We start from the raw sequence: 20601 nt of genomic DNA on the forward strand, positions 1-20601 counted from the left end.
CTAACCCACCCCAGGTCCCATTGGCTTCCTGGCCACAAGGGCCCAGTGCTGGCTCGTGGTCACCCTGCTGTCCCCAGAGCAGGCCCTGCAGCGGGGAAGCCATTGCCCAGAATCACATTCTTTATCCCCATTCTGACAGTGACTTGATGCCGGCAAATCAGACCTGCAGTGACAGGACGTTTGGTGATGCAGCCACGGAATCATGGATGCTCGTGACTCGGTAACAACCTTCTCCTAAGCCAACGAGCCCCGTGCTCCCGCGTGGGGTTCAGGGACATTGTTGAGTGTGGGGAGTAGGGTTTTCTCTGGGGTGGGACAAAGGTGGAGTCAAAACGTCATGGGCTTTTTGTCTTTTTGCTCAAAAAATGTTTCATGTCTGACAGTTGGCCCAAGTGCAAAGTGCATTGCACAGAGCCCCAGCCCTCACACCTCCACAGTGGGGTCCCAGCTCCACGGGGATGAACAGCTCCTGTTCCAGGATTAAGTTCTTGTCTGACTAGCGGCAGATCTTGCATGTCACACAAACATCGGATCATTTACACTGGAAGGAACTCGTGGTCATCTGGTTCAACCTTCCACCGAGCTGACATTTAACTTTCTGTTAACAATGATTGTGGTAACAATCTGGGATCTTCTGGTAGCGGGGTGAGGATTCACCTCTCCCAGTCGTGTCAACACCAACATCACCTCGCAGTAAAATACAAAAATCTTTCTTTTTGAACGTGGCAAGAATTTGTTCACTTACAACTGACTCTAAAAGCTTAATGAGAACTGGCGGAGCCCCTGTCTGCGGGAGGGACGAGCGGGCCCGGTGTGCCCAGCGCCCGCGTTCCGCACACCTCGGCCCCACGGGCCCGGTGGCGTCACCACGGCTTCCACAACGAGCATTCGTTTGCTTGGAACCGGAATAAACCTGCATTTATTTCACAGGATGCATTGAAAACAGTAACATTCACTATCAGCCCTGAGTCCTCACGACTTCACCTGGGGATCCAATCATTCCACCTGAATGGAAGTGAACCTCTGCTCAGATTTCTACCGCGAGTGGCTTCGAGTTTGCAATGGGAGACACCTTTAGAGACCTGGGTTTGCATTTACAGACCAAATACTCAGGCTCTGGTGTCAGAAATAAACTTCAGATCCTAAAGCTGGGTTCGGAGCTTGGACGGGAAGGCTGATCCCCATTGCTTTTTGGATTCTCTGTCTCTGAACCGCTTCCCAGCCCAGCTCAGCAGGTCGAGCCAAAGGGCAGAGAAATACACGTGCACTCCAAATCGCCTGTTAAATCTCCAACAACGTGTACACCACCTGCACGGTGTAAAATCCACCCCTACTGTTGCTTTCTTTGAAAAGAGAGGGGGGAAATAATAAAGTGCAGCAAAAGCTTTTACCCAGGAAACCTAATTGTGTTTGCGTCTAGGTGTTTTGGCAAATACGAGTGGGAACATCTGCTGCTTTTGGACATGTCTTCTGGGCTTGGACGCTGGTTTGGGGCAAAGGGAACCTGAGAATGATAAACACCTTATTCTCAGTTCTCAAAGCAAAAAGCTCAACGCGATGAGCAAACAGAAACGTGCACAGGGAAAGGAGAGTGTGTAGGAAGAGAAAAACAGGCACGTGCTTGTCCCCAGGACAGCGAGAGGAAAGGACAAGGTTTGGTGATTCATCGGAAGAAAGAACAGTTCACTCATGGAATTAATCAAGCAAGAAAAAATATCCCCCGCATGTAAATGACATTTCTGTTGGCCTCAAAACAAAGGGAGCGTATGAGACTCGCTGTCCGCTGAGAGGCTGTACAAGGTACGGGTGGCGAAATAGAGCGGTTCACAGGACACAGCTCCTGAGGGTTCCACAGCCCGGCCAAAGGGGCTGCCTGGAGCTGATTGCGAACCAGCAACACCAACGGCCTGCTCCCAACCGGGTGGCAGAACCAGGGGAAATCTGCAGCAGGAACAGAAGCATATGTAGCTGAAAAATCGTATTATGAGGGCATCCAGCTGCCATGATGGTCACAACATCAGTTTTTCTTTCTACGGTGCCGAGAATTCTCCTGTACGAGCGTTTCAAGGGGAAGCTCCATACACACATATGTGCTCTCCTTTAAACGTTGGGAAAGACATGGAAATATCACATGAAAGTGGCAAATGCCACCAGGGGTGAGAATCCACTAAGTGGAAGGGAAGGAGCCGCATGTCCTGCGACTCTGAACGGGGCGTCAAAGCCCCAGCTTCTGCCTCCTGGCGCCCGGTAAGCGCCCTGCAGAGAACGGGTTGGAGAACCCCCACCTGGCTGCCTCTCCCGAAGATCTACAGAAGAACTGGTCACGTACAGGTTCGGCCGGCTGGACAAACACACGTATATTGCCCAGGAAGAGCGGGCACAGCAGCCGGCACCACGTCAGGTCCTGTGGAGCGTTTGTATCCGCTGAGCCAGACACTGAACCAAACACCCTGACTGCACGCGAACGTGCGGCTGGGCCCAGAAATGGGGCATTTGCAGCTCAAACGCTCCACAAACAGAGCCGGAGTTCTGTCGATGCCCGTTCTCGGGCACTGAGAAGCGTGACGAGATGCGGGTGCTGGACGTGGCTGCTCGGGAACCGTGATGAAACACCCATGGAAAAACCCTCACTTTTGGAAAGCATCCAACCCCTGCACTTCTGTGAACGATCCCCAGCGCAGATCTGTGGCGGTAGCACAGATCTGCCCGCGAGGAAACGAGCTGCCAAATCACTGTCATGTTTTCAGGAGCTTTGGTATCTGATAGTTACCCTGGGGGGGTTTTTTGCCAGATGCTTTCAGGATATAATAACCAAGTACACAGACGTTACAAGATTAGCCTTCTATTTTAATAAGCTCAACTCTGCTGCCAGGGATACCAGTAGCCTTTACATTGAGAAATTAATCGCAGCTCAAAGATCAAGTCCCAGAGTCTTTTTGGAAAGATTGTGGAAAAACCCACAATCAACCCAGTACCCCATGGGGGAGAAAAACAAATTCTCCAGCCTATAGTCTTTCCAGAAGCCCTGAAATTCTGTCACATCCGCCTAAGACACAGCATTGGTACGAGTGACACAGAAAAACACGGCACGAGAGAAGGAGTTAGTAGACAGCCGGCTTGCCCAGAGCCCATACTTACATTCCCACCTCCAGGGACATGCTTAATATTGTCCTTGGAACCACACTTGGACTGAACATGGCTGTAGTTCGCTTTTTTGGAGACTATCTGGACCTGGAATGTTACAGAATGGAAAACAACACAAGGGAAGAGGACTGGTTAGAGTTGTCATACGGCAGGCTGGAGTGATGCTCGAACACAGTGGGTAAACGAGGAGCTGTGTTAAACTCAGTCTAACTTCAGTATTAGGTGTGAAAGCAACTGAGGAGGAGAGTGAGGAAAAGAAGTGAAGGAAACAAGAGGCTGCACAGACAGAGTTAGTGCGACAGCGTAAGCGCTACCGGGGGGACCCTCCTGCACCCCCGGACAGGGGTCAGCGGGGCCGCGGTGCCTGCGTGCGGCCCCAGGAACCTGCCCAGGACCTGCCCCGAGCACGAGAACCGGCCCAGCTCACCAACCTGCGCTTAAACTTCATCACACCATTCTCATGTTCATTACATTGCTTCTCTTTTGGACTAAAAGGACTTGGACTTTTCCACAAGTGTGTTAAGTGAGCTTTTACTCACACAGGGAGCAACTGCGTTAGAGTAGCGGCCCGTGGTTACAAAGGTTAGTCAGGACACGTGTTTAGTCTGCAGTTATTTCACGCAGCACGGACGCGGCAGCAGCTGCATCTCGGGTATTTCTAGAAAGATGATCAATTCCCAGCACAAAAGGAATCGCTTGAGCCGGTTCCCAAAAGCTCCTCGGCCAGCTGGGGACTGGATTCAGGGCACCAGCAGCTCTGACGACGTGCCATGGAGGTGTATGGTGCTTTCATTAACAGCTACAGATCCGTCCAGCCATCAACAGGGCCTGTCCCTGATCATACGGGAATTAAAGCAGCGCTCCCTCCCCATCCGCTCCACTGATGTACCGTGTCCCTGCAGCTTCGGAGTAACCCAGTGACCCCCTAATTAACAGAGTTAAAGAGCCTGGACACAACTGGGGCGGGAATATGAAGTTCTTAATATTCTGCAACCTGAAAACAAGCAGCGCTGAACTGAAGCTCCCTATCCCCAGTTACAAACTAGTGCTGCGCATGAAGAACTGGTCTTAAGGGAAACCTCTGACTTAAGCTTCTCTAGCCAAAAGTGGAAATGGGGAACTCTGAAAACATTTATACTTCGAGCAGGCAGGGCAAAGGTACCCAGGACAGCGATCGGAACGTGTTCAACTGAGAACACCCCGGGTTTGCAAGAAGGAGTTGGAAAAGTGTCTGTGCAAGGAACGGGGACCCGACAGGAGAGAGCGGGAGAGCCGGAGAGAGGGAACGTGACCCACACGGAAAGGTTTTCCTCCATCTCCCACAGAGAAAAGTCTGAAATGAACTCACTTTCCCATTGGGCTGTTTTGGGGCACCCTCTTTTGATACGGTTGTTTTAGTAGGAGCCATTTTAGAGACCGCATTGGGTTCAGACTTGCGCGCAGCAGCGGCTGATTCTGGCTTTTTCTCTACTTTCCCCTAGATGGAGACAAACGGATGGTTTCAACCAGCAAAAGCACAAGTGTGGGCAGGAGAGCAGGGGAACGGGAGCTGCCCAGATGCACTCAGAGCGGATGACCCAGAACGTCCCACGTGCTGCAGTTCTTGGGCACAGGAACCATAAAACTCCGGGGGCGCAGGGGAAGGAACATCACTGAGACACGGGTGGGACGGCACCCTGGGCTCAAAGCAATCACTAATTCTCCATTTCTGAGAACGCCTCAGAGATGCCGTTCCTCAGTACATCATCTCCCCAACCGTCACGCTGGCAGGTCTTCGAGTCACCCTAAAATTTGGCCAAAAAATTAAAGCTGGACTTTGAGTGAGGCAGCGCGGGAGCAGCCCCAGCACCCGTGGGCGCTGAGCGGAGCTGCGCAAACACATCCCGGGCGCTGTGCGGCTCCTGCGGGACACGGAGCCCCCCGGCCTGATCGCGCCCCCACGCGCTGACCTGGCTCAGGCTTTGGGATCTACAGCCCAACCATTCGGGAACCAACCCAGCACGGGTGGACCCGGCTCGTCCGGCCGGACACAAAAATGAATGAGAATTCACGGGTCTTGGAAAAATCCAGCAGCTACCTGAGAATACCCATCCTGCTGCCAACCTCCATCAGGATAAACGCAGCAGAACCGGCAGTTTTTGGGGGGCTCGGCATAAATCCCACGTTTCACTAACCTACCAGCAACGGCCAACAAAAAACCCCAGCGCTCCTACGGCATCCTCAGACGCTAAAAACACCTCAGCACCAACAACGCTCTGAATGGACAATTCTCTTACAAGTACGGTTGTTAGGATTTAAGAATTCTAAGAAAATATTTAGAAAATAAAGGACAGCACAATTAAATGTAAAAATAAATCCCTTCAAGTGACACAATCACCCTGCGAGCTATAGAGCTCTGCGGTCCTCAGCACCCCAGCACAGCCTAAAGCAGCAGAACACTCGCGTGTTGTTTCTGACCAGACGGCTTTCTGAACGGGTTGGGTATGTCACATATACCGTACATGGAAGGGCCGCCCTGCTGCGTGCCACCAAGCTCTTCACCAGGTGACGTCTGTCATTTGGTTGGGGGAGATGCCCCAGCTCTGAGGACTCTGCCATGATTTTGTACAACTAAGGGGCTCTAAATCTGAATAAATAAATCCCATATTGATGCTGTAACATAAAACACCCGAGCCCACCAACGCCCTTGACTTGAATGCTCCCAGCACCAAACGTGCCCTCTTGGCATCAGATTAAAGTTCTCGGCCGACTTATTTGTCCAAATAACTGCAGAGCTGCAGCAAAGAGAAGTGGGTGAGTGTGTTCCACTTGGGGGCAATTAAAGCCCTGGGACTATGGGCAAGCCGCTAACGCATTCGGTCAGGACAAAATGGGTGTACCTGCGATACAACATCCAAGATTCTGGACATCCACCCAATTATTTAAGCCCTCAGAAGAGGGCTGCAGGTATATTCCTAAACCCTTATCATTTACATGGCGGATGAAAATGTAATTTAAGCCCATTACTGATGAGAGCCCCAAGTTGTATCTATGTACACGCTTTTCCCTACAGCTCGTTTGGCTCTGCTCTCCTTGGACAACTGGCGGCCACAGAAGAGAGCAGCGTATGGGGACCATTTAATCTCAGCTTTAGGCCTGACACGCTGAACAGAGCCCCCGCTCCCAGGGCTGGGAAGGTGCTGCACAACGTGCTCCTGAATCCAGGTTTCCTGCATCATCGGGTGTTATTCCACCTCCCGCACCTCGCGGGAGACTCAGCTCCTCTGCTCTAGGCAGGGTTGGGAATACAGACAAGGTTTGGATTTTGGAACATATATATTTATATAGACAAGGTTTTGAGCTTTCAATACCAACTAGTTCCTATGTATGACAGGAAAACGGAACCGCAGAGTTTGGAATTCCTGTCCGTGTGCCAGTAAAGCCCATGCAGGCGGATTCTCTCTGTACGCTGCAATGGCTGCGTTGTTAATGCCTTATAAACCATGAACCCCCAGAGGAGCTCTGCAGAGCACAAACGAGAGGAGCAGTGAGGACACAGCCACCCCAATTAGCAGAGAGCACCTGTAATGCTTAAAAGCTACCGTTCCAAAGCGCGTATTGTTATCAAATTTGAAGAAACGTACCTTTCCTCCACCGGGCTGATGTTTAATATTGTCTGTTGATCCGATTTTGGACCGCACGTTTTTCAGGTCCGGAGCAGAAGCGCTGCTGGCCGGGCGCGGCGGTTTGGACACGGTGCTGGCTTTCGCCGGAGCCTTCGCGGTCGTTGGTTTTTTAGCATCTGCCGTGGTTGCAGTTGCAGTTGTGGTTGTGGTCGTGGTTGCGGCGGGTTTGGGGGCAGCGGGTTTGGGTTTGGGCCGGCTGGCGGCTCCGGGCACCGCGGCAGCGCCGGCGCCGGGTTTGACGGCATTGCCAGTCGCGCTCCTCGGGCGGCTCACGTCGGCTGCGGTTAGCAGTTGGAGAGAAGGGGGGAAAAGATGGGTCAGAGCCCTACGGATGTACCGAGCTTGCTCAATAAACGCAGCGCCGAGCAAGGGGGTGTGATGGAGGTGGCGATGGAACACACTCACCCGATGGTGACTTGGCGGAGGTTTTCTTGACGTCCACAGGCTTCGTGTCCGTCTTGATGGCTGCCCAACACAAAGCACAGGTCAGGGGCGCTGTGCGCAGAGGGAGCCCAGCACAGAGCCCGCTCTCACATCAGTGCAGCGCCTCAGCAGTTAATTGCCCCATCAGAACACCTGGCCGAGGTTCCCTCGGAGCAGGAAAACGCACTCGCGTTTGCCAGCAAAAGGATCGATTCACCGTTCAATGATCCAACACACCTGCGCTACGGTTTGCTTTTCCTTCTCCTAAAATAACCTTTTGAATGTGACAGCACTCACCAACATTGTTATAATCCCATCCCGATTCCATTTCTTATAAAAGAACAAAACAAAACCCACAAAGCAAGCCCAAAGCTGCTTTCTTCACTAAATAGCAAAAGCAAAACAACATCTGTTCCTCTCTAACCTTGGTATTATTGATAGATCCGTTCTAACCAACGCCAGTTTTCTTGCACAGAAGCTAGTGCACACATTTTGGTCCCTGGTAGGACTGTGTGAAGCCCAAATCAATCACCACACTGCACTACGCCTCGGGCAGACACCAGCGATCATGACCCGGTTCTGTTCCGCACAGAGCACAGGAACACGTCTCTGTTTCTCAAAGCTGAACAAAACCATGCGTGAAGTTGATCACGGAAAAAGTGCACACTGGAAAAGATAAATAGAACCTTATTTTAAAGCTCTTTGGTGATGAAATTCGAGGTTTTTCACTAGCAGTGCTGAACAACTTCAGGGAAAATCTGCTTCATTTCAACAGCCGCAGGAAGGCGGCATCAAAAACAAACACCAAATGGAAAGAAATCGGAGTTAGAAATTATGAAAACCCCCATCTTCTGATATTTAATTTCCACTACCATTGTTGGAATTTGAGCTCAGCCCAAGCGGCTGTCGGGGTGTTTACGGGACGCCAATGGAGAAAAGGGCGAGCAGGAGAGGCAGGTAAGCGCGGGCTGAGTTAGAGTGGTCACCCCATCCTAAACGTTCAGCTGAACCCCACGGAGCTAACGACATCAAACACACTTGGATCATTTAATAAGTTCTCCAGGACAGATGGATAATTAACACCAAACACTTCAAAAAAGGTCCCATCGGACCAACCTAATCTCGTCCCTTGAGACCACAACTGGGAAAGCTGTATGGACAGAACGGGCTTAGTTTGTGTAAAGGGAAGAGGCTCTTTAATACATAAGAGATGCTATTTCTCCTTGTGCCGGCACGGAGCCAAACGCTGGAACACTCTTGTCCATGTTATTAATGAGCATGTGATGTTGAAAACCTGGAGAATGATGAAGCTGCAGGGAAAATGGTCCCCAAGGACAGCCCAGGACTCTGATCTGGTCCCGACCCGACGCAGAGCCGGGGCTGGGACAAACACCGGAGTCGCTTTCATGGAGAGGGGGAAAAATTAGAAAAAAATCAGAAAAATAAGAAAACCAAGCACCACACAGCCCATGGTGCTCCTTTAGTGGAGAACGCAACTGCTATTTAACACCTGGAAAAGAGAAACCGTATCACTTCGAACCGAGCCACTAAACACACGTTTTCAAACAGCCAGAACGACTAAACGCTCCAGCAAAGCCCAAGGAAGTGAAAAGCAAGCGCAGATGTCCTTCGAAACACCATCTCCAGCCAGAAAAACACATTCCCTGTCTCAGCGCTGGGAAATGAGAACTAAACTGTGATGGGAAGAGGTCCAGCTCTCCATCTCCGTCTTCGCACCGGCTGAAGCTGCGCGTGTTCGGCCCAAAGGGAATCGTCAGTGCTGGCTCCTTGTGACTCCCCGTCGGGTCCCGCACACGCTTCATAGAGTTATAGAATATTCGGGGCTGGAGAGACGCCTCCTCCTCCCAACATGTCAGCACCTGGAACGACCTTCCTGCCTCTCTGCATCGCTGACCCGTCTCCTTTCAAACGCCGCCAAAAACGCCTCTTTGTTTGCGCCTCAGTTTGGAAAGGAGAAATGAGCCGAGCTCGTTAGAAGCCGCCAAGCGTTCTGGCTGCGGTTTGCAGAGAAGACCACCCGAAATGCATTTCAAAGGCGTCCAGGGGCTCGGGTATGACAGGTGGCTCTTGGCGAGTGCAGCGCTTCCCCTACACAGGATTCATTATATTTTTCCCTAAAGTATAAAATGAACATCAGCCCAATATACTTCAGCATAGTCAAAACACTCCTAATCCTGTTGGAAAAGACAGTTCACGAATTCTCTCTTTGGCGCTCTCAAACAAATCAGGCGATACCTATGATTAGTCTGACGTGTTCGTTGGCACGTTTTGCCAATGAGGTCGAGCCATTTGAAAAGACTTGAGGACATTTAACTGTATTTTATCTGATGTTAAATCTCTCCAGTTCCATTAAAATGAGTGAAAACAGTGTTTTCAAGATGCCAATATGGTGCTCACGCTCTGTGCTGACTGTGAAACCCCACGGGGGGCTCCCTCTTTGGCAACAGCCGGAGCAGGATATAGTTTTCCAGTGAAGCTGATGGGATTCAGCTCCAAATTCTTCCTGCACCAGTAAATCCTCCACTCCAGAGTGCTTCAAATCTCATGGAGATTGGCTTTTCCCAAGATTTACATTGGGTTTAGTGTTTATTCTGACTGTTACTATGGCAAAATACAGAGGCAATAGCCTAATTTTTCTTAAATCAAGCACGTTCAGTAACTGTGTTAACCCTGACTCACACAGAGCTGGCCCACACTGGCCCCGAAGCTCATTCAGCTTTGGTCTTGGAGGAAGAAGCCCGGGAGAGGAAAGAGCCCGGCCTGCGGTTGCTTCTTGTGCTGTATTATGAGGGTCGATACTTCAGTTATCACTGAGCTTCAAGTCACCTCCCACCTGGCAGGTACCCCGGTCGTCCCTCTCAGGAGCGCTGGCCAACAGCAGCCTCTCAGAAACGGCTGTGTCAGCAGAGGCCACAGAGCAGGTCACGCGGGGTCACACAGCAGATCACACGGGGTCACAGAGCAGATCACACAGGGTCACCAGAGCAGATCACACAGGGTCACACAGCACATCACACGGGGTCACAGAGCAGGTCACACGGGGTCACACAGCAGATCACACGGGGTCACAGAGCAGATCACGTAGGGTCACAGAGCAGATCACACGGGGTCACAGAGCAGGTCACACGGGGTCACACAGCAGATCACACAGGGTCACACAGCAGATCACACAGGGTCACACAGCAGATCACACAGGTGGGTCCAGGGAGTTTGAATGTCCCAGAGCAGGAGACTCCACAGCCGCTCTGGGCAGCCTGGGCCAGGCTCTGGCACCTCCCAGCAAACAAGTTTCTGCTCATGTTCACATGGAGCCTCCTGTGTTCCAGTCTGTGCCCGTTGCCCCTCACCCTGGCGTTGGGCACCATGAACAGAGTCTGGTCCATCCTCTGACACCCACCCTGAGCTATTGATCCACTGATCACATCCCTCTCAGCTTCTCCAGCTCAACAGCCCCAGCTCTCTCAGTCTCCTCATCACAAAGATGCTCCAGAACCCTCAGCATCTTTGTGTCCCTCCCTGGACTCTCTCCATTAGTTCCTCGTCCTTCTTGAACTGGGGAGTCCAGAACTGGACCCAGGACTCCAGATGTGGCCCCACCAGGGCAGAGCAGAGGGGGACGATCCCCTCCCTGACCTGCTGCTCACACTCTTCCTCACACACCCCAGGTACCGTTGGCCTCTTGGCCAAACAGGCACATTTTTTGCTCATGGTCAACCTGAATTCTCAAGTCCTCCTCTGCAAATCTGCTTTCCAGCAGCTCAACCCCAACCTGTGCTGGTGCTGGGGTTGTTCCTCCCCAGGTGCAGGACCCTGCGCTGGCCCTTGTTGAACTTCATCAGGTTGTTCTGTGCCCAGTCCAGCCTGTCCAGGTGTCAGGATGGCAGCGCAGCCTGTGGGGTGTCAGCCCGTCCTCCCGCTTTGGGATCATCAGCAAACTGGCTGAGAGTGCACTCAGTGTCCTCATCCAGGTCACTGATGAACAGGGTGAACAGGACTGGACCCAACACTGTCTCCTGGGGAGCCCCACAAACCACAAGCCCCCAACCAGACTCTGCACCGCTGATCTCAACCCTCTGAGCTCTGCCATCACGGCCCATTTCCCCACGTGTCCATCCTGAGCTTGCTGTGAGGAGAGATGTCAAAAACCTTGCTGACGTCAAGGTGGCAACGTGCACTGCCCTCTCCTCTACCCAGCCAGTCCCACCATTGTGAAGCCTATCAGACCATCCCCCTTTGGAGAACCCTCCCGAGGAACAGCCAGCGCACACTCACACGTGGGGCGCTTCGGCGGGGAGGCAGCGGTGCTCTTCGCAGGGCCGGTGCTGGGCGCCGCCGCCGCGGTCTTGGGAGCAGCGGGGGAGCTCCGGGCTGGGGCTCTGGGAGACGCGGCGGCCGGAGCCTTGGAGACCACGGTCCGCTTCTCCGCCGGCTTCGCATCTGCAACCTGAACACGCACGGGCCGTGTTACCAACAGCATTTCACTGGCCAAGCGTGACATAAAACTGTTTAAATGCTCAAACGCATAAGCTACACATCGCTGGAATGTTATAATGCAGAAGATTAAAATATAATTAAGGTGTGCAGAAGCGACTGCGTATGTTCGGCACAGGACACACAGCACAGGCCCCGCTGGCTGCGAGAAGAAGGTTTTGATTTCTGGACAAACCAGCAAAGCTCCGGCCATGCTTGCAGAGATCTCTCCCCTTCGCAGGCAGAAATGCTGCCTACGCTAAGGCAGCGTCTATTAAAACTCTGTGGACTTAAGAACTGGGTGTCCAGGGCTCATTCCTCACGTGGAAAACTATTCCAGTCTGTCCCTGGAAAAGTCACGTATTTCCAAACAGACTGGCCTCTCCAGGATCAAAATACTGAGTTAGTTCAGAGAAACGAGTGAGATGAGATAGTGATTTCATCAAAAGGGGATTCAGAACTATGGAAAAACTTAAAACTGAAGACGCTGTTTACAGAATTACACCTATGATTTCATACTGTTTGTTAGTTAGTTTTAACAGACACTGCAATGCAGTTATTCAAGCTGAGCCGTACAGTAGAAATGCCAGCATTTAGAAAGCTTCCGAAACAGATTTTAACATTCCCTTTCAAATCTGAATTCTTCTACTATATAATAACATAGGGAAGATTCAGGGGACATTTCTTGTTCTTAACGTCGCATGTGGATCCCCTGCTTCAGCTTTAAGGTGCAACACTAAGAATTGTCCATAAATCTTCTCTGATTGGAGAATTACATTATTGGACAATTACACTGTTGGGGAATTACAAACCCCCAGTATTTGCTAAGCATGCAAGTGCACAATGAGTTCTCTCGGTGCGGTTGTTATGATGAACAGGCATCATAAAGACACAGGCAGTGGGAAATACTGAAGGCCTCAAACTGATTCATGCCCCTGAATATTAACACTGAAGCTCTCCCTTTGGTTTTCCTGTGCATCTGTCTGGACTTCAGAGTCCTCCTCTGTCTGTAGTGTATCTAATCTATATTTTAAAAACCCTCCTTTAATACTGAAGCTCTCCATTCACTTTTCCTGTGCTTTTGTCTGCATTTAAGAGTCCTCCTGTGTCTGTAGCATATCTGTATTTTAAAAACCCTCCTTTAATAATGGGGAGAAACAAAGAATTATCTTGTGTACTTGCTGACAGCTCACAAGGCAAACCGTGGTACTACAATCGAGTTTCATTTTCTCCGCTGTGAAGCCACAATTAAAGGTCGGGACGCGATGCTGTAAGCGGGTTAACGGAAGCCGAGACTAATAACCGCGGCTCTGGTGAGCGCATCGCAGCCCGGCCTCACCCTGGCGCTGCGCCGCGGGGCTCCGCTGTGGCTCTCGGGCGGTTCTTACCTTTGGTTTGGCGTCTTTGGGCGCGGGGCCGGCGGGCCGGGCGGTGCCGGGGGCCGGGCGCTTGGCGGCCGGCGCTGCCGTGGGGCTGGCGGGTTTTTTGGCGGGGGCGGGCGCGGTGGCGGGGCGCCTGGGGCTGCCGGCGGACAGCGGCCTGGCTCTCGCTGCTGCGGGCTTGCTGGGCGCGCTGGGTGCTGCGGGCTTTACGGGGGGCAAAAAGTATAGAAACGAAAACAAACCAACAAAAAAACACAACCAAAAACAGCGCCTCGGAAACCAAAACGTTGAGCTGCCAGAACGTAAAAATGGTACTTGAAATGAAACGAACAAAAAATAATAACGAGCTTTCTGTTTTCTGAGCGTCACCGAGTCCAACAGGAGGCAGAGGAAGAGGGCTGAGGGGAGCGGTTTTGCCATTCGAGTCAAAGTGAACAGGGTTTATCCCAGCGACATCTAAAGCAACAGACGGAACCAGCGGTTAAGCCGGGCTTAGTGTTGCTGGCCCCCAGTCCTGCCTGCGATGCGCAGGACATTTCTCTCAACCCTCTGCACACGAGGGATCGCAAGCTCTAAATCCTCATCCTTTGAGGGGACCAAGAGTCCTTCACCCCAAAACCGTGGGGTTGGATTTTGCTGAGAGCAGGAATGGCTCATGTGTCCCAAACAGCCCTGAAACAACAGACTATCCTGAGTGGGATCTCTGAACACTAATTGTACCGCAAATAAACGTGTTGGGAACTGGGAGAGCATCGGTGCAGCACAAGTGCTGACATGCACATTTACTCCTTCTACACCACCGACACCAAGCAGGGAATTAATTTAAATAAAATTTACGATATATTCATTAAAACCTGCTTTGGGTCACACTTGCCACAGGCTGTTTGCAGCTCCACAACCGGCTGCATTTATTTCAGCAAAAACGCTTTGCAAAGGGAGCTCAGAAAACAGAAACTGTGTCGCCACAGCTCAGGAAGCAGAAAAGCGGCAAATTAAAACGCGGGGGGGTGAAGGCGCCGGACGCGAGCGACACCAACCTTCGTCTTCTTCTCGGGGCTGGGAGGCAGCTCCTTGGTGGGGGGCGCTGTGATGTCGCTCCCTGTCACAGCATCGCCCGCTTTGGTCTCCTCTGGTTTCGCTGGGGGAAAGAAAAAGGGGATTTCTTCAATTGTATTATTAGTATTTTTTATATATATATATATGTATTATTTAGTGTAGTGTTAGTGAACACAGCAGCAGGAGGAGACAGCGCTGAGACAGTTACAGATTGGCCGTTTCTGCAGCATCTCCCCCAAATCGGAGCCCCCCAGCAGGGTTCCCTGTCGCAGGTCCATCCAGCACCCATCTCTCCTGTTTGTCCAGTGACAAGAGACAGGCGGCAAATGAGGGAAACCTCTGGTTTAGCCAGAACACCAAAGCTTCCCTCCCCTGGGCCATTGGGGCTCTAACGGTGCCGTTCTGACCTCTGCCGGGTTTCCTGCTGGGACTTACCCCCCGTTTTAACCACCCTGGGTGTTCAGCAAAGCAAACAGGGCGAGGAAATACTGATTGAGCAACAGTATCACCAGGTTTTCTCCCTAAACCTTGTAAATCCTACAGTCAAAAGAGGCGATTTCCCTCCAAACAGCTTTTCAAATGTAATTGCCAGCCCCGCGACACTGGGGTTCACGGAGGATACAGCAAACAGCCCATGGGAATGTCCCTTGTCACCTGCGGATTACAACGCAGCGTTATCTGTGTTAGACGCTTCTCTCCCTGACAGCACAGCGGATCAGGACAGACAATGCTCTAATAAGCCCAACAGGAAAAAGGCTCTTTTCTGCGTCTTTTGAAAATTACTATTCAAATTGTGCATTTTCTTGTGTGTGAGCCTTGACGATTCTGGTCCGAACGGCGCTGCGAGTCAAGCCCAGCAAAGCCGAGCCCGGCGATGCTCGGCAGCACCACGGCTGTGCTGTGGGTTTCTCTCTGTTCCTGGCTCTGGGACACATTTAGCAGCTTTACTCCCTTTTTTGAATGAGCCTCCTCCAGAGCACTCAGCCTCCGAGTCACACTAAATGTCCTGCAGCACTGGCTTTAAACCCTGGCCATGCGAAAAACACTTATGAAAATAAAACAAGCACCAAAATGTACAAGCTGGGTACCGGTTTTAACACAAAACTCTTAAGAATCGCTCGCATTCATCTAGAAAGCCCTTTTTTTCCCTAGCTGATCTATTTTGGCTCCTCTCTGCTCGTTTTCTCCGCCGCATCTCAATAAACCTTTATACTCTCCCTCATTTGACTTGTCAGCTCTAAAGAGCGATTGTTGTTGTGAATAAGAACCTTCTGTCCATTCACTGCTCTGCTCCCGGGACGGCTTCGGTTTGAACCCCAAATAGCAGAGAGCGACCCCGAGGGGACGTTTGCCCGCGGGGTCACCTTTCCCCATCACCTCATTCCAGCCCAGCGCGGCTCCGCAATAAACCGGGTTTAAACTCCAGCAGCTTCTGAACTAACAACATGAGTTGCGTGTTATTTCACGGTACTTCACCAAATACAGGCTACGATACGAGAAATCTGGAGTAACTTCAATGCATGGAATTATCAGAGAGTATGTTACAGTTCTACAGAATAAATAGGATAGATGTATATATAAATATATATTTAAATGCAAACCAGAACGTAGCATCCCTAAGGTGATGGAGCTACACTGCAGGATGGCACACACCGTGGTTAGGCAACTTATTCTTTCTTATTCCTAATATTCCTATGATTATTATTATTATTATTATTATTATTATTATTCCTATTCTTATGCTTTCTTATTCCTATTCTTATTCTTACTCTTACTCTTATTCCTAATCTTATTCCTATTCTTATTCTTTATTCTTATTCCTATTATTCCTAATCTTACTCTTATTCTTATTCCTAATCTTATTCTTATTCTTTCTTATTCCTATTCCTATTCCCATTCCCATTCCTATTCCTATTCCTATTCCTATTCCTATTCCTATTCCTATTCCTATTCCTATTCCTATTCCTATTCCTATACCTACTGCTGTTCTTCCAGGCCGGGCACTTTCCCGTCCATGCCGCAGCCACCATGCAGGCTCCGTCTCCAGCCCTCAGCCCTGACCAAGCGGGTCCACAGCCCTGCGGGATCACAGGAGGACAGTTGGGTTTTGTGCCACCCCAATTTGCGTAACAACCCTTTGCTTTCATTCGGGGTTTAATTGCGAGGGCGCCCTGTGCCGCGCGGCCGGGGACCCGTCTGGGACGTGTCCCGCTCACAGGAACGGCAGCGCCGCTGCCAAACCTTCATCAAATCTGCTCATTAGTTTGCGAGAATTACTGAAGAGATCTTTCTCAGTTTGCCTGTTCCCCCAAGCATGGCAACGGAGTCGGGGACGATTTCAAAGGGACCTGGGGGCTCTGGCAGGGCCGCTGCTCCTCCTGCTGCTCCTGCTCCTGCTCCTGGGGCCGTTCGCTGATGGAGAAAATGTGGCTGAGCTGAGTCAGCACTGAAGAGAATTCCCGCGGGATGGGGCGGGAAGGACAGAGGAAGGACAGCAGGACAGACAGAGGGAAGGCCAGGCCAGGCCATCTTCCACCATCAACTCAAAGGAGTAAGCCTGTCATCAGGTACTTACTCTGCCCCCGCTGCTGCTCACGGGCTCACCGTGCTGCTCGCTGCAGACAGAGCCAGCCCCAGCACTATCCCTACTCACTGAGTGTGCTTCCACATCCCCAGCACTATCCCTACTCACTGAGTGTGCTTCCACATCTCCAGCACCAGCCCTACTCACTGAGTGCGCTTCCACATCCCCAGCACTATCCCTACTCACTGAGTGTGCTTCCACATCCCCAGCACTATCCCTACTCACTGAGTGTGCTTCCACATCCCCAGCACTATCCCTACTCACTGACTGTGCTTCCACATCTCCAGCACCAGCCCTACTCACTGAGTGCGCTTCCACATCTCCAGCACTATCCCTACTCACTGAGTGTGCTTCCACATCCCCAGCACTATCCCTACTCACTGAGTGTGCTTCCACATCCCCAGCACTATCCCTACTCACTGAGTGTGCTTCCACATCCCCAGCACTATCCCTACTCACTGAGTGTGCTTCCACATCCCCAGCGCCAGCCCTACTCACTGAGTGTGCTTCCACATCCCCAGCGCCAGCCCTACTCACTGAGTGTGCTTCCACATCCCCAGCACTATCCCTACTCACTGAGTGTGCTTCCACATCCCCAGCACTATCCCTACTCACTGAGTGTGCTTCCACATCCCCAGTGCCAGCCCTACTCACTGAGTGTGCTTCCACATCCCCAGCACTATCCCTACTCACTGAGTGTGCTTCCACATCCCCAGCACTATCTCTACTCACTGAGTGTGCTTCCACATCCCCAGTGCCAGCCCTACTCACTGAGTGTGCTTCCACATCCCCAGTGCTACTCACTGAGTGTGCTTCCACATCCCCAGCACCAGCCCTACTCACTGAGTGTGCTTCCACATCCCCAGCACTATCCCTACTCACTGAGTGTGCTTCCACATCTCCAGCACCAGCCCTACTCACTGAGTGTGCTTCCACATCCCCAGCACCGGCCCTACTCACTGAATGTGCTTCCACATCCCCAGCACTATCCCTACTCACTGAGTGTGCTTCCACATCCCCAGCACTATCCCTACTCACTGAGTGTGCTTCCACATCCCCAGCACTATCCCTACTCACTGAGTGTGCTTCCACATCCCCAGCACCAGCCCTACTCACTGAGTGTGCTTCCACATCCCCAGCACCAGCCCTACTCACTGAGTGTGCTTCCACATCCCCAGCACCAGCCCTACTCACTGAGTGCGCTTCCACATCCCCAGCACTATCCCTACTCACTGAGTGTGCTTCCACATCCCCAGCACCAGCCCTACTCACTGAGTGTGCTTCCACATCCCCAGCACTATCCCTACTCACTGAGTGTGCTTCCACATCCCCAGCACCAGCCCTACTCACTGAGTGTGCTTCCACATCCCCAGCACTATCCCTACTCACTGAGTGTGCTTCCACATCCCCAGCACTATCCCTACTCACTGAGTGTGCTTCCACATCCCCAGCACTATCCCTACTCACTGAGTGCGCTTCCACATCTCCAGCACCAGCCCTACTCACTGAGTGTGCTTCCACATCCCCAGCACTATCCCTACTCACTGAGTGTGCTTCCACATCCCCAGCGCCAGCCCTACTCACTGAGTGTGCTTCCACATCCCCAGCACCAGCCCTACTCACTGAGTGTGCTTCCACATCCCCAGCACTATCCCTACTCACTGAGTGTGCTTCCACATCCCCAGCACTATCCCTACTCACTGAGTGTGCTTCCACATCCCCAGCACTATCTCTACTCACTGAGTGTGCTTCCACAGCCCCAGCGCCGGCCCTACTCACTGAGTGTGCTTCCACATCCCCAGCGCCAGCCCTACTCACTGAGTGTGCTTCCACATCCCCAGCACTATCCCTACTCACTGAGTGTGCTTCCACATCCCCAGCGCCAGCCCTACTCACTGAGTGTGCTTCCACATCCCCAGCACTATCCCTACTCACTGAGTGTGCTTCCACAGCCCCAGCACCGGCCCTACTCACTGACTGTGCTTCCATATCCCCACTGCTACTCACTGAGTATGATTCCCCATCCCCAGCCCTACTCACTGTTTCCACATCCCAGTCCCTACTCACTGAGTATGATTCCCCATCCCACCCCATCCCATCCCATTCCCTACTCATGGAGTGTGCTTCCACGTCCCCAGTGCCGGCCCTGCTCACTGAGTATGATTCCCCATCCCAGTCCCTACTCACTGAGTATGTTTCCCCATCCCATCCCACGCCTTACTCACTGAGTATGTTTCCCCATCTGTCCTTACTCACTGAGTATAAATCGCCATCCTAGTCCTTACTCACTGAGTATGTTTCCCCATCACAGTCCCTACTCACTGTGCATGTTTCCCCATCCGTCCCTACTCACTGTGTATGTTTCCCCATCCCAGTCTTTACTCACTGAGTATATATCCCCATTCCAGTCCCTACTCACTGCGTGTGTTTCCCCATCCCCAGCACAGTCCTAACTCACTGTTTTAAAGGCAGAAATGAAACCTTTTGGCGCGTACCCCCACGGCACCGCGAGGCACCCACCGCTGCTTCACAGCTTGCGAGAGCGACACTGGAAGAAATGATTCCTATCCAGGCGCAGAGAAAACGAATAACTGCACAATAACCACTGCACACACACTCTGGGGTTCTGCTGGGGGTCAGGATTCCTGCCCCGGCCCCAAAACCTTCAGCAGCTTCCTATTTACAGTCCTACATGCCCCAGGGAATCTGAGACAAGAGGGCAGTTCTGAGCAAATCACTGCGGCCGACTCCCCGCACATCATCGCGTGTCTCCCTGCAGGACACACACGCGTGGGGGCCAGCGGAGCGTCTTCTCGTGGAAAAACCCGCTCAAATCCAGCAACGGGAGCATTCACCGGGGAGAAATGAAAAATAACAGCCCCCGGTTGGAGGCCTCCTGCTGGCTGAAGCCTCGGGTGAGCCCCCGCGTTGGCCGTGCAAAAGGACGGTACAGCCAACAAGCTCCAGCTCCCTGTTATAAACAGGGACGGGATCGAGTTTTCCAGCGGGCACGGTGTCCTGAACGCAGCTCAGCCCCGTTTTCAGGCACCAGCGGCCACCCAGAACCAGGGGCTGCACAGGAACCTCGTGACTGAGCACAATACTCACGTCTTTTATCCTTAACCTCCTATTTCTCTACACGCCGCCACTCTCAGGGGTCACCAGCAGCGAGTTACCACTAGAAATATTACCACGCAATCCAAGTACACGATGCAATGGCTTCTTTCCAAAACAAAGAAGACTGTAGAACAGTTACCTTGTTAACTGACCAAAGCTGCCCTCATGGCTCAACGTTAATGTTTAAATAGACTATTATTTCCTTAAAAACCCTTCCCTGTTTGCACAGGGAGTCTTTCTCTGGAATCTCCTCTATAGCACTAATGCAGCTCAAGAGAACAACTTCCCAAACATCTTCTGAAACGAGTTGTTCCAAACGAGCCAGAAGATCATCGTAAGCCATGAGATTCTGGGGTCAAAGCTTCTCTGGTTCTCCTGCCTCCCAGGGACATTGTCCCATCAGGAGGTCGGAAAATGGAGCGTCTTCCTCTTCGTATCACAAGGATGTGCAGAACCTCTCTCCAAACGAATAAAAAAGTAGGATGATGGAGAGCTGGGTGGATTTTAAGCCACGAGTGTCTTGAAAGTGTCCAAAAACCACGACAAACCCAACCCAGTCTCCACGTGCATGGAGGTAACAAGTGGCCACCAATGCAGGGTGGACAGGACCTTGGGGTCACCAGCCCGGCCCGTCACTGGTCCCAGTCATGGCCAGCGACATTTCCCAGTATAAGGATAAACATCAATGGGAGGGAGGTCACCATTGGCATAGCCCCAAAGTGACTGAGATCTCCATCCT

At 51.9% G+C, this 20601-nt stretch overlaps 1 protein-coding gene across 1 annotated transcript in view; it reads right to left on the reverse strand.

The window, feature by feature from the left end:
- Nucleotides 1–20601, reverse strand: part of MAP4 (microtubule associated protein 4) — a gene marked incomplete at both ends in the record, with an annotated part of 104740 nt that overhangs the window by 10033 nt on the left and 74106 nt on the right. Inside the window, 7 exons of the mRNA XM_080364245.1 lie at nucleotides 3139–3231; nucleotides 4493–4621; nucleotides 6768–7087; nucleotides 7215–7274; nucleotides 11526–11697; nucleotides 13112–13309; nucleotides 14143–14243. Coding sequence (XP_080220371.1) covers nucleotides 3139–3231; nucleotides 4493–4621; nucleotides 6768–7087; nucleotides 7215–7274; nucleotides 11526–11697; nucleotides 13112–13309; nucleotides 14143–14243 — 1073 coding nt within the window. The remainder of the gene's footprint in view (nucleotides 1–3138; nucleotides 3232–4492; nucleotides 4622–6767; nucleotides 7088–7214; nucleotides 7275–11525; nucleotides 11698–13111; nucleotides 13310–14142; nucleotides 14244–20601) is intronic.

The sequence above is a fragment of the Nesoenas mayeri genome (genome assembly GCF_963082525.1).
Source record: "Nesoenas mayeri genome assembly, chromosome: 2".
Classification (NCBI taxonomy): domain Eukaryota; kingdom Metazoa; phylum Chordata; class Aves; order Columbiformes; family Columbidae; genus Nesoenas; species Nesoenas mayeri.